The sequence below is a fragment of the Heliangelus exortis genome, chromosome 8 (genome assembly GCF_036169615.1).
Source record: "Heliangelus exortis chromosome 8, bHelExo1.hap1, whole genome shotgun sequence".
NCBI classification, from domain to species: Eukaryota; Metazoa; Chordata; class Aves; order Apodiformes; family Trochilidae; genus Heliangelus; species Heliangelus exortis.
The window spans coordinates 5738704-5750246 of record NC_092429.1 but is presented as its reverse complement, the minus strand read 5'-3'; the positions used below and the strand labels follow the sequence as shown (position 1 = coordinate 5750246).

The 11543-nt window shown below is 41.2% G+C and overlaps 2 protein-coding genes across 3 annotated transcripts in view; one reads left to right on the top strand and one right to left on the bottom strand.

Annotated features, from left to right (window-relative positions):
- Positions 1-11543, top strand: part of SCP2 (sterol carrier protein 2) — a 104263-nt gene that overhangs the window by 46850 nt on the left and 45870 nt on the right. The gene's annotated exons all lie outside the window — the stretch shown is intronic.
- SLC1A7 (solute carrier family 1 member 7) overlaps positions 9078-11543 on the bottom strand; it is a 47267-nt gene continuing 44801 nt past the window's right edge. The window contains exon 11 of one of the 2 annotated variants that reach the window (XM_071750102.1): positions 9078-10451. In XM_071750102.1, the coding sequence (XP_071606203.1) occupies positions 10215-10451 (237 nt within the window). In that variant the 3' untranslated portion in view covers positions 9078-10214. The remainder of the gene's footprint in view (positions 10452-11543) is intronic. The other variant, XM_071750103.1, reaches the window with a different exon arrangement.

Here is an 11543-nt window from a genome sequence, read left to right as displayed (position 1 = left end):
GATTCAGGAAACCCTTCTCTGAGTTAGTTCCAAAATAATTGCAAATAATTTTCAAAATGAGTCTTTCATATAAGGGGGACAATATTTCCCAGTGTAAAAAAAAAAACACCTCCACCCCCAAGAGGAATTACTTTGATTGCCGTGTAAGAGATTGATGAGGTAGAAACACCAGCTTGGTTCCTTGCTTATCTGGTATCATCAGCACCCACACATTGGACGTATCACTTCCAAATCAAAATGATAGTTTGTTTCTTTCAAAGGAATTGAAGCTTCATGAGTGATGATGAGAAAGAGTCAGAGATCTGCTAGACAAAGCCCACGTATTTTTCTTGGCTGTGGCTGGCACTTGTAACCCCGAGGTCCAATCAGAACTTGGACTTCCAAGTTCCAAGAAATGGAACAGGACCCAGGAATAGAGTCTAACTTTATTTCTTCTCTTAGTGACAATGAGAGTTGGGAAGTTGTCTACTTGGTCCACGATATTGTGCCAGAAAGAGACAACATGAATTATTTTCATGTAGCTTGTTCCTATGAATTACTCAGCTTTGGGAAAGAGACTAATAGAAAGGGTTTTTTAAGGCAGATGCATGGATAATGAAAGCCTGAAGTTTAAAACACTCAGTTGGCAACATTATTCCTAAGAAAGTATGTGTTTGCACATGCTTGGTATTCATGTGTGGTCTGTATGCAGACTGACCTGCAAGTATACTTGCTGGTTTTTCTTTTAAAGGTGGAGGATACTGCACAATACAGGAGAAAAATGCATTTTTTCTGACACTGGATGTGCTTTATCACAGCAACAGGAGCACAAATGCAGCACGTGGGCCATGAAGCCCTCAACAGGTGCCAGAAATAGCCCCTGGCTAATGAGCTTTCCTGTCAGAGGGTGGGCATGTAGCCCGGCTGCCACCTGCAGTGTGGACAAACCTCCCTGCAGATGTTCTCCCCCTCATCCCTGTTCCTTTGGGCTCCTTTCCCCATGTCCCTGCCCTCCCAAGGATGGGGGCAGCTGATGCGTATCCCACGCCCAGCTCCCATCTTGTCCACCTTCCCCTTGCTGCTGCCTGCACGGCTCCCCTCCAGGTAACCCCAGAGCTTTGTTATTTGGGGGTTTCTGGGAAAAAAAGGCCAAGGATAATTCAGAGAATCATAGAATTGTGTCTTCTCCCAAAGACTTTATCTCCCCACAAGGGAGTTCAGGCCCCTTTTCCCTCCCCACGTGGGGCCTATGCTGAGGCGCTGGGGATCTGGGCGGCCTCATTTCCCTCTGCCACGCACATTCACAGCAGTGCACGGCTCCTCCTGCCCCAAAAAGACCCCACAAAGGAGCTGGTGCCGTCCTGCTTGCTGTGAGGAGACGAGAGGCCAGCCCAGCCCCCAGCTGTGGCCGTTCCTCTGTGGGGAGGGAGGTGGCACAAGGTCCAGGCCTTCCCTCCGCCAAGATGGCGCCTGGCAAGGCCCTCTGTGAAGAACAACGGGAGTCACCAGGGAATGATCAGCAGTCCCCAGGCTCATCTGGCAGGAGGGGTGAGTTGTGGAAGGCACCATCAGCCATGCTGCCTGGGAGGACGAGGGACTGGGGGGGAGCTGCAGGGTGAAGCATTTCTGTGGTGGGGTGAGGGGGTTCCCGCCCTGCCTTGAGGGCCTCACCCCGCCATTTTCTGGTGGTTGGGGTTTAAGTGTTATGTTAAATGACAAAAAAAAGTGCTACAGGTGGTAAGGAGGTACTCTTCTAAGGAGAAGTGAGTAAAGAAGTTAAAAAAAAAACTTCCGAAGGAAAACTTTTGACCAAATATGAATAGGGGAGTGGTGTAGCAGGAGGAAGGCTGCAAAGTTTTCCTCTGAGGGAACAGGGGCAGTTCCTGACACACTGCCACCACAGAGCTCTGTCAGGGCACAGCATCTCTGCAGAGCTTCCTTCCTTAAGAGTTGTCATCCTCTCAGCTGGTTCTGGGTCAGCCAGCCAAGCTGGGGTCAAGATCTCCTGTATCTTATGACCTCTGGGGACTTGGAGGTTATTTACATTAGCTGTCCCCCATAAATACTCCAGGATTGTCCATTGGAAGGGCTGTTGGAGAAAGGATCCTCCAACTCCTGCAGGTGCTAAGGAGTCAGGCTGGCAGGCTGGATTTTAAGTCATATGTGGTGCAAACCCCCTCTTCTGCTGCTGCTTAGCAGGAGGGATAGAGGGGACTTTTTCCTGAAAAGGCTGAGAATCTGGAGTAGCAGAAGTTAGGTACATGCAGGAGTGAAACTATGGACCTGTATTAACAAAGGGAATAAGATTGAGTAGTGTCCTTCCTGAGACCCAGCTGCTGTTTCTTCTGCTCCTCAATGGTACATGGAGACAGGGGAAAGAGAGAGGCTTGGAAGCTTCACAATTCTTTTCTTTTCACAGTGGTTCCTGATGCTGAATGGAAGTTTAGTTTACAATGCTGTTTGTCCCCATGTTGACTGAGTCCATGAATCTTTTTACAAATTTTGCTTACAAAAAAGTACAAGAATAAAGGCATATTTTACAACTAATGTATTTGAATGGAAGAAGTCTCTTGGAAAACTCCTATGCTGTAGTCCAATATCCTGTTAATTGATTTCACTCTATCCTGTGACATTGGTGAGTCTTTCTCCCTGGGTTTGAGGATAAGTGTTCTAAAAACTTATACATCAAGTTTTATATAGTAGGAATTTAGCCTTGTTTTTTCAAGGAGATCATTCTCTGATGGGATTAATTTGTGGAAATCATTGTCATTGCCTTCTTATGTTGCTAATATAAGAACAGTGAGTAAACTCCCTAAAGAACTACATTTCCTTTAGTGAGGAAAGTACGGGTGTACCCTGGAGCTCTGATTCATACTCCTATTGTAAAGTCAGCCAGCTGAGAGATACATGTGGAGGCAGTGGACAATAAATGTGTTCTAATAATCCAGTATGCAAAATGTTTCCATAAAAATTCTTCAGTAGTATCCAAGGACGTTAAACAGCCCATCAATAAAGTCCTTTAAATGGTTTTGAATCAGGCAAAGGCTGTTTTAATGCACAGTTGTGCAGCCTATCTCAAGTTTTCCCCATGGTAGTTCCAGAATCTGTTTTTAGCATATGATTATGATACTGTTGAGAAGGTTGATCCTGATAAAAATTCCGATTAATTTGTAATATTCTCAGCTACAGTTGCAGAAAAGAAATGAATGAGTCCCATGCTTTAGTTACTTAGGATATAATTGCATGCTTGTTGACAGTCACCAATGAAGTTAGGACTAAAAATCTTACTTAGGGTATATACTTTCTACAGGATTGAAATTAACTTTGATTACTTAGATAGCAGTCTAGATGTCTCCTCTTCTTTTGGATGTGGTGATCTTAGAGGTCTTTTACATCCATGACAGTTCTGTGATTCTTTGTGATGGGGTCTCTCTAACTCAAATGGAGCAGTAGGACAAAACCCAAAGCACTTTCCTGATGTGCTGAAGGCAGTAGAGTTGATACACCACAGGACACCCTCACCATCCACAGCTTAAAAGATTTGGCATTGGAAAACTCACTTTGATTTTTCCTCCTCTCTCTGTAAAGTAGGTAAACTCATTAAATATAAAAGAACCATTTAAAGTGTTTAAATGGAAAAGAAGATGGAAGATTAGGGTCGAAAATGCCCAGTTTTACTTAGTTCTGTATAATTTCCACATGTTTTTAATAGCCTAGTGGTAAAACCCAATAAAACCACTAGAAGCAATGAAATTGTAATGAAACATCTCAAAGTCAGTCTTGTTTTTCTTTTGATTTTGCCCATCTAGCCCATACAATATTTGTAGCAGATGTCACATGAGATATCTGTGAACATAAAACACTTTTCTTTTGCTTCCCCTGCTTTTTTCCATCTTATTAAAATACCCTTCTTTGGTGGAAAAATAAAAAAGTTAGAGATATTATAGCCTTATTAGGAAAATTCAAAAGCAACAATTAACTTCATGTGGTGGGTCAAATCCTGGCTTCCAGCTAGCATTGTGTGCAGACACAAGCATACATTTAATTCCTAAATAAAATGCAGATACTTCTTTTTGATGAAAGATAACTTCTTTTAAAGTAACAGACACAGAACTGTACTTTACGGAAGAAAAACTCCACTGATGGAACCTGAGAGGCAGAAATGTGACCTACCCTGAGCACATCTGTAATTCCCTGGGCATGGGAAGGCCAGAGTTTTCTAATGTCTTAACTGCAAACACTTGAAGCAACAATATTTGTTGGTTCTTGTGCTAGACTGAAGGCTCCTATGTGAGTTTGGAGAGAAGGACAGCCTGCCCTACCACTGAAAGTCTTTGTGGGAGTACAAATAAGTTTTCTTTGTATCACAAGTATGAGGAAACTGGTTGTTCCATTAACTACAGTCTTTTCCAGTAGTTTTCACAGATGTTTGGGAATGCCTGCAGACCTGTCTGCTTTGTTTTTAGTGGCAGACGCTTTGAAAGGAGAGGGTTGGTTTGGTCTGTCCCTACATCTCTGGCTGTTTGTACCCTCTCATCTTGGAGCTAGCAAGGAAAGAAGGTTTAATTCTGTTGCAGAAGTGACTAAACACTGTGCTTCACCTTGCAGTACTCACCATCTTGTCTCCCTGAAGCCTTCTTTATTCTTTCCCCAAACTACCACTCTCTCAGTAACAACCTGCTAAGATTTTCCGTTGACAGCCTGCAAAATATCTGAAATATCCTGTGACACCAGGCTGCCAAATGACTCAGCTGTGCCAAATCCATCCCCATATATCATCTTCTAGGCTACGGGGATGCAACTGTTGCTACTTTATAAACTATGGAATCTAAGGTTTTGTCACTTAAACCAAGAGCCTGGCAATTTCTATGAATATTGTAGATAGTGATCCTGGGCTTCCAGATAGACAGAAGTGGCTGATCTGAGGTAATCATATGAGTGCCCTTTAATGTGTTATGTAACTGTCTTCAGCTGATTTATCCTTACCATGCAACACACTGTTGAATTAGAAAACTACTTTTTTTTTTTTCTCTCTCTCTTTTTAGATAGGAAGCAAACCCTGCATTCTTGTGGTCACTTGATGGTGAGATCCCAGGTAGTGAGTAATGAACTGAATGTAAGCAGTGACCAGCCTTCCTATTATTTTGGTCTCATCCATTTTGGGTTTTATAGGACAAACTGTTATAAATTCCAGATGTACCAATCAGTATGGTCCAAGGTAGTTGGAAATGGAATTTTGAACATATGTTGCCTTCTTAGTGGTATGTGAGATCAGGCTAAAGTGAGAAATCTGTGTATTTCATGTGTGGCTCAGCTGTTAGTAAATGGGTGCTTTCCCTTTGCCTGTTCTGTGGCCTCCTTTTCAGCTGTGGTACAGCCAGATATTTTCTATCCATTAGGACTGCAAAAAGATGTGCTCCCCCACTGCAAGGTAGGCAGCAGTAGCATCCCAGTGGAAAAACCTACATTGCTTTCTCCTCTCACTGGATTTAGTCCTCAGCTGGAGGGCTGTGATCTCAGCCAGCTCAGTGCCTGGAGGAGAAACTCCTCATTGCCACTGTGCCTGTAATGCAAGCAAATTGCTTGGATGTAGGAACTCACCTGGACACTCAGCAGAGTCCCAGACCCAGGAGTACTTAGTTAGCATCAGGCAAGATCAAAGGCAGCCTGAGTTTTTTCCAGATTCAGTTCTCAGGTTACAAATTTTGCTTGGACACATCAACCACCTTCTGTTAGTAGTTACCTCATTTTTTATGGAAAGTACAGAAAGAGCTGAGGTAATTTCCAAGACAATCCATCTGGCTCAAAGATGAGGCTTTCGGTCTGCTTTGAAAGTATTAAAAATCTGTTCTCTGTTGTTGAAAAAGGACTAAAAGGAATATTTGTTGTAGAATTGAAAGAGAGAGCTCATCAAACGATGATGCTACAGAGACACTGTATTTTCTAAGTGCTTTAGAATTGCCAGGATAGCATGGAGGGTGTCTACAATGTAGTATTCTAGCTAATTATTTAGATAATCTTATTTTATGTTGGGATATATAACACATGACACAATTAAGCTTAGCTGAAATTAAGTAATATAAATGTCATCAATTAAGCCTAGCTGAGAATATGAGTGGTGGTATTAGTACCATAAACTTCTCTATTTGGGCTGGCAGCAAAAAGCTCTTGGGAGCAGTGAGATGCGTAAATGCTCTGGTTTGGTCTCTTTCTCCCAGTTCTAATTCTTGCACAGGGATTTATTAAAGCAATTCAGCACTTCAAGACTTCCTTGACAGTGGCAAAATCCTCAAGAACCTGTTTTAAGAAGTCTTTAAAGATGTTTTATGCCACAACAATCTGCAGTAGCATCTTTCCTCTTATTAGTACATCTATAACAATGCAGTTGCAAATTAAGCAGCATGAAATGGCTGTCTCTGATAATTATGTGTTAATTTGGGTTACTTCCCAAATTATTCCCTAGCTGTATACAGTGCACCACATGTCTTTATGATCTCTCCTTCCTCAACACTTTCCCCTAGAGTATCTTGAGTCTACTTTAATTGGCCAAGTTCCCTTTCTTTTTAGCACAGGGAGGCAACTTCAAAATAAGGTTGAATGTTGCCAGTTAAGAAATATGTTCTTTCCACATACACTTGAAAGTATTCCATGCAAACTGTTGCAATTATTGATAGATTGGTTGATTGGTTGTTTCTTTCAATATAAAATTTTTGAGGCCATAAAGGTCACATCTTTGTTTTTATGCTCTGAAAGTGGAAGAAACATATTTACCAGCACAAAGCTTGCACTCTAACCTGATAATCAACAGCTTCCTAATTTTTCTTGGAAGAATGTCTGATCATAGCTTGAAAACGTGAACAGATCCATACATGCAGAGGTGATATGGAACCTACTGCCTGTTTAATTGCACCATGCTTGACAACAAACACCATGTGACACAGAAGACAGCTAAGATGGAGGAAAGCTTACCTTAAAAATCATTTGAACTTCTCCACAGTAAACAGTGGTGGTTTGTGTTCTGTAGCATAGAATAACTGTAGTAGCAGTCAGTTGCTCCAGTCAAGGTCACACTGCATTAAGCAATGTGTATTTACCAGAACTCTCATTAGCAGTGTTTGATATCACAAATGATAAAAGTCAAGTGAGCAACTGGACCACTGTGTTCCTCCTTCCCACACTGCAGCTGCCACTGTGGTGTAAAGCCCCTGATAACAGCAGGAGAAAATAAACTTGCCCCAAAAAGTGTTTGGAAAAGCAACACATCAAGTGCCAAACAGTAGTTCCAAGGTCCAAGATGCAGTGACTCACACAGATAATGATGAATTATGAATGGTGGAATTTTAATGGTGAATGTATAGTACATATTGGTATAAATCAAAATTTTAAAGATCTGAATAATATAGTCCAAAAAAAAAAAAAAAAAAAAAAAATCAGCAAAGCAAAGCTGCATAGTCTGTGAATAGGGTGTGAATGCAGAAGGCCAATTTAAAACAGCCTGTTGATTCCATAAAAATATTCCTTCACACATGAGATTTCCACATTCCCTGCTTACCAAACAGAGTGTAAAGGGCAAAATTATAGTTTTTTTTTACTGTGTAGGAGTTGTGTAGTTCAACTGTCTGCTCCTTCTGGTCTTTGATGCTTTATCTCATCTGAAGTTCTCCTTGCAGAAGTTGCAGCTTCTTAGCACTGGCATTGGCTTAGACCTCTTGAGAGAAGACTAAGCTGAGAAGTGTCAGACTAAGTGTCTGTGGTTCTAAGTGAGCTGTCTCAGGCAAGCAGGCAAGAGGATTCATACTTTGTAGTTAGCCCAGGGCTGTAGGTGGCTGGAGAAGCAGGTGATGGTGGTAAGGCAGACCAGGACACCTTGGCATGGTGTGTGGGTAGACTCATCCAAGACCACCTTGTCTAGAGGAACTCACTCCAAATCTTGGATCTATTTGTCCTCTTTCTTCATAAGTTCTGTCTATGTAAAGTGATTGTAAAGTGATAAATGACTGGTAGGATTTTACTATCCCTTCACATAGCTGTAAGTGACTGTGTGAAGTTGATACTTTGTGATGTTTTCTTTGCTGGCAAATTCACCACACAGAGATGCTGCCCTCTCCACTTGCACTTACACTGTGCCATCCCTTGCTGCTCTTTCTTGTCCCTGTGTCACCCCTTCACTTCCATTGACACAACTGTTTGTTAGGACTGTGCTAAAACCATATGTGTGCTGGTTTGAATTAAAAATACTTCTCATCTCATTCTATGTCTGGCCTCATGAATAATTGGGTCTGTGCAGCTGGGAGAGGAGGGGAGGCAGAGAGGAGAGGAATGGACAGCTGGGGAGGGATGAAGGGGACCTCCTGGAGCTGCCAGTGCAGCTGAGGTGGAAGTATCAGATGCTGCATTTGTCAAGCTAATGCTTCTGTCTGCTCAGAGAGGCACAGATCAGCCTCAGCCCTCCCAGATCTCTCATTTTAATGGCACACTGCTGAGCAGGTCCAGCACAGGACTTGTTCAGGAGTGCATTGTCCTGAGTTGTTCCAGTTCTTCCCTATTAGTTGTGTTCTGTGTTTGCTGTTTTCACTCTAGGACCAAATTGGGAAAATAGTTACCAACAAGATGTATTCTCAAATTAATACTTTATTTCTGAGAAATTATAGGCCAATAAGATAAATGTTTTTTCTTTCTGGCTTTACCATTTGATATTTAACCTACCTATAGTACAGCCCTCTGAGGCAACTGGTTACTCTGTGACAAAAGAAACAGTCTGAACAGGAGCACTCAAAGAAGAGGTAAATATGCATACCCCAGGAAAACCATTAATCATGTGCATGAAACTCTTCTGGTGAAGCAGCAGCAATTTCTGGCAGAAATTCTCCTTTTTGACTGGTTTATTCTTTCTCTACAGATGACAGGAGCATATTACCAGGCACATGTTACCCAAAACTGATACACCACAAGTAGATAAATAGAATGTGTCATGTGTATTGGTATGAACTACTGTGTCATCTCTGGATCAAATCCCAGCTTTTCAAAAGGTCTCCTCACTTCCATACTCCATTTTGGCAGAGAAATAAGAAGACCCTAACAGAAGTAGACAGACAGCCTGGTTTTGAAATGGCAGGTTTATTAAAAATGTTCTCTATCAATCACAAGTATTGGAAACAAACTCAGTGGGTTTTATTGTAACTGAAAGATTCAGCAGACAGTGGAAAGGGAGTAACTGTTGATGTAGTTCAGTCACTGAATTACGAGAAATAACAAGTCAGTTTCCACAGCAAACTCACAAAACCTCGAGATTACTCAGTATCATTGGGTTCCAGGTTGTGTTCAGTCTGCCCTTAAGATGAAGCATATGGTTCACAAGCTTGAGCTTTGGGTTTATAGATATTTACAGTGGAACAACCTAGAGATTACAGGAGAGGACACATTAGCACCAGTGCTTATGGATTAGAGCTCACATAGCCTCTGCCCCTGCGTGTGCATGGTACTGACTCTACTGAAGAGTTAGGTTAAAAAAAGGTTAATAAATCTGGCACTTGAAAGGTAAACTGTGCTCTGCAGTGACCCAGGAATTCTTCATGTTAGGTGTCACACTTGAGTGCCTGTCTCTGAAGGCTGCCCATCAGAATTACCTTACTGTGCTTTCTTTCAAAAATGCATGTTTTGCTTCACCTGTGCTTGAAGCATTTTTTAGCAGTGTATGTAACCCCTTAAGATCAGGAAATAAATGTGACTTTCTTACTGCTGTTCTACAACTAAGCACAAATGCTATATTTAACAGATATTAGACAGATTGAATACCTTTAGCAGTTTTAGTGAAACATTTTCACATAGCAAAAAACCCTATAAGAATACAGTGTTTGTACTTACTGAGATTCAAAAAAAAAAAAAAAAAGGCTTTGGTTAGAAAATCAAAAAAAGGGTCAAATAAAAAAAAAACTTAAAAAAAAAGAAGCCAAAGTAGTGTGAAAGTCTACATTGGAGTCAGACGAGTGCAGAATAAAACAGTAGTCACCCATTAGTAAATTTTTCAGTAGTAAAATCTTCCACCTAAAGAAGCCCATGTCTCTTGCAAGCTCTGTGCCTTTCCTGATGTTCACAGCTGGTCTCCTAGCTCCAGTACAAGCAGGGTGGCCATAATTCCACATTTTCCTGTTCAAGGCAAAGAGTCCCTCTTCCAGCTGTGAGGTAGAGATTGGGTATCAGGTCACTGGGGTACGAGATACCACTGAGTGCAGCAGTTACACATTTGTTTCTAGTTCATTTATTTCAATAGTGCAGTGGTCTTTACTGTTGGATTTCTTTGTGTGATTCTCCACTGGACCTTCTTCTTGCTCCACTTGTACAGGTATGTGGTGCTGAAGCCCTTTCACTGTTTCTGGTCCACGAGCTTCATTCATGGTCTTCACACAGCCATTTCTCTGGTAAGCCACAATCTGATGAACGTTAATAGGCTTAGTTTCACAGATCAATGGCACCTATGTGAAAAGCATTAGGATTTGGAATACTGCCACTCTTTGCTATATACAACAGGAAAGGAATTTTTACTTGTAGAGCCTGTGGTCTGCTTTACATTCACCAGGATTATCTGGGACCTCCAGAGACTTCCAGGACCTGTTTCTCAAATACACTAAAGAACCTTTGCACCTCCTGGATAAAGTGAAGATATCTCTGAGTATGCAAAAATGCAAATTCTGTCACAACTCTAGTTTAACTTATACCCACAGTAATAACTGCTTGCATCAGTAAAGTGATACAAGTAGGGCAAAGAAAGACTAGAACTGCAGGGCTAAGTTTAAAAGATATGAACTCTCAGTGACTGAGCTGTGCACAGTCATTGCTCTAGAGTGCAACTACATAAACCAATAAGCATTTTTTTGCTGCCACATTGTTTTTGTGCCTTTCTTCTAACCCACTAAACTACCACTTACCTTTTCAGTTTGCACTGTTTCAAAAGAAATAAAGAGGATTTTATTGACAGATTGCTAAATTAAATATTGAAGTGCCCTTTAAATCAAACCAGAAGTTCTGATGGGGAAAATAAGACGTAAATACTGGCAGAGAAAAGAGGTGGGCTTGCAGCTGAGAAAATTTGGCCTTTGGGTATATATTACTAACTCCACAGATTATGCAGCCAATATTTATGACAGATTAATGGTATATTTTAATACAATTATAGACCATGATGCAAAGAAAAATCTCATCACCAATGACTAAATAATCCCTTAGGAAGGATTTTATATTCTTGAAATATTTCTTCTTGAGCTCTGAGTGAGTTCTAAATTCAGCAATGACATGGCAGGAGGCCTGTGTTATGCAGGAACTCCAACTACACTTCTGGATTCATAAAGGATTACATACCTTACAATTAAGTTATATGTTTAGTTTTTCTGTAGCTAGCTACATGTCTAGCTCATATATTCAGGCCTAATCCTGTCATCAGTAATTACTGAGGGTCCTAAGTACCTCTGAGGAAAAAGCCTGTCTTTCTGCATAAAACTTGAAAGAATTTTAAATGCATGTTGCAGGAAGGCATGGGAATGGGATTTACCAGAAATACTGCCTGTAAA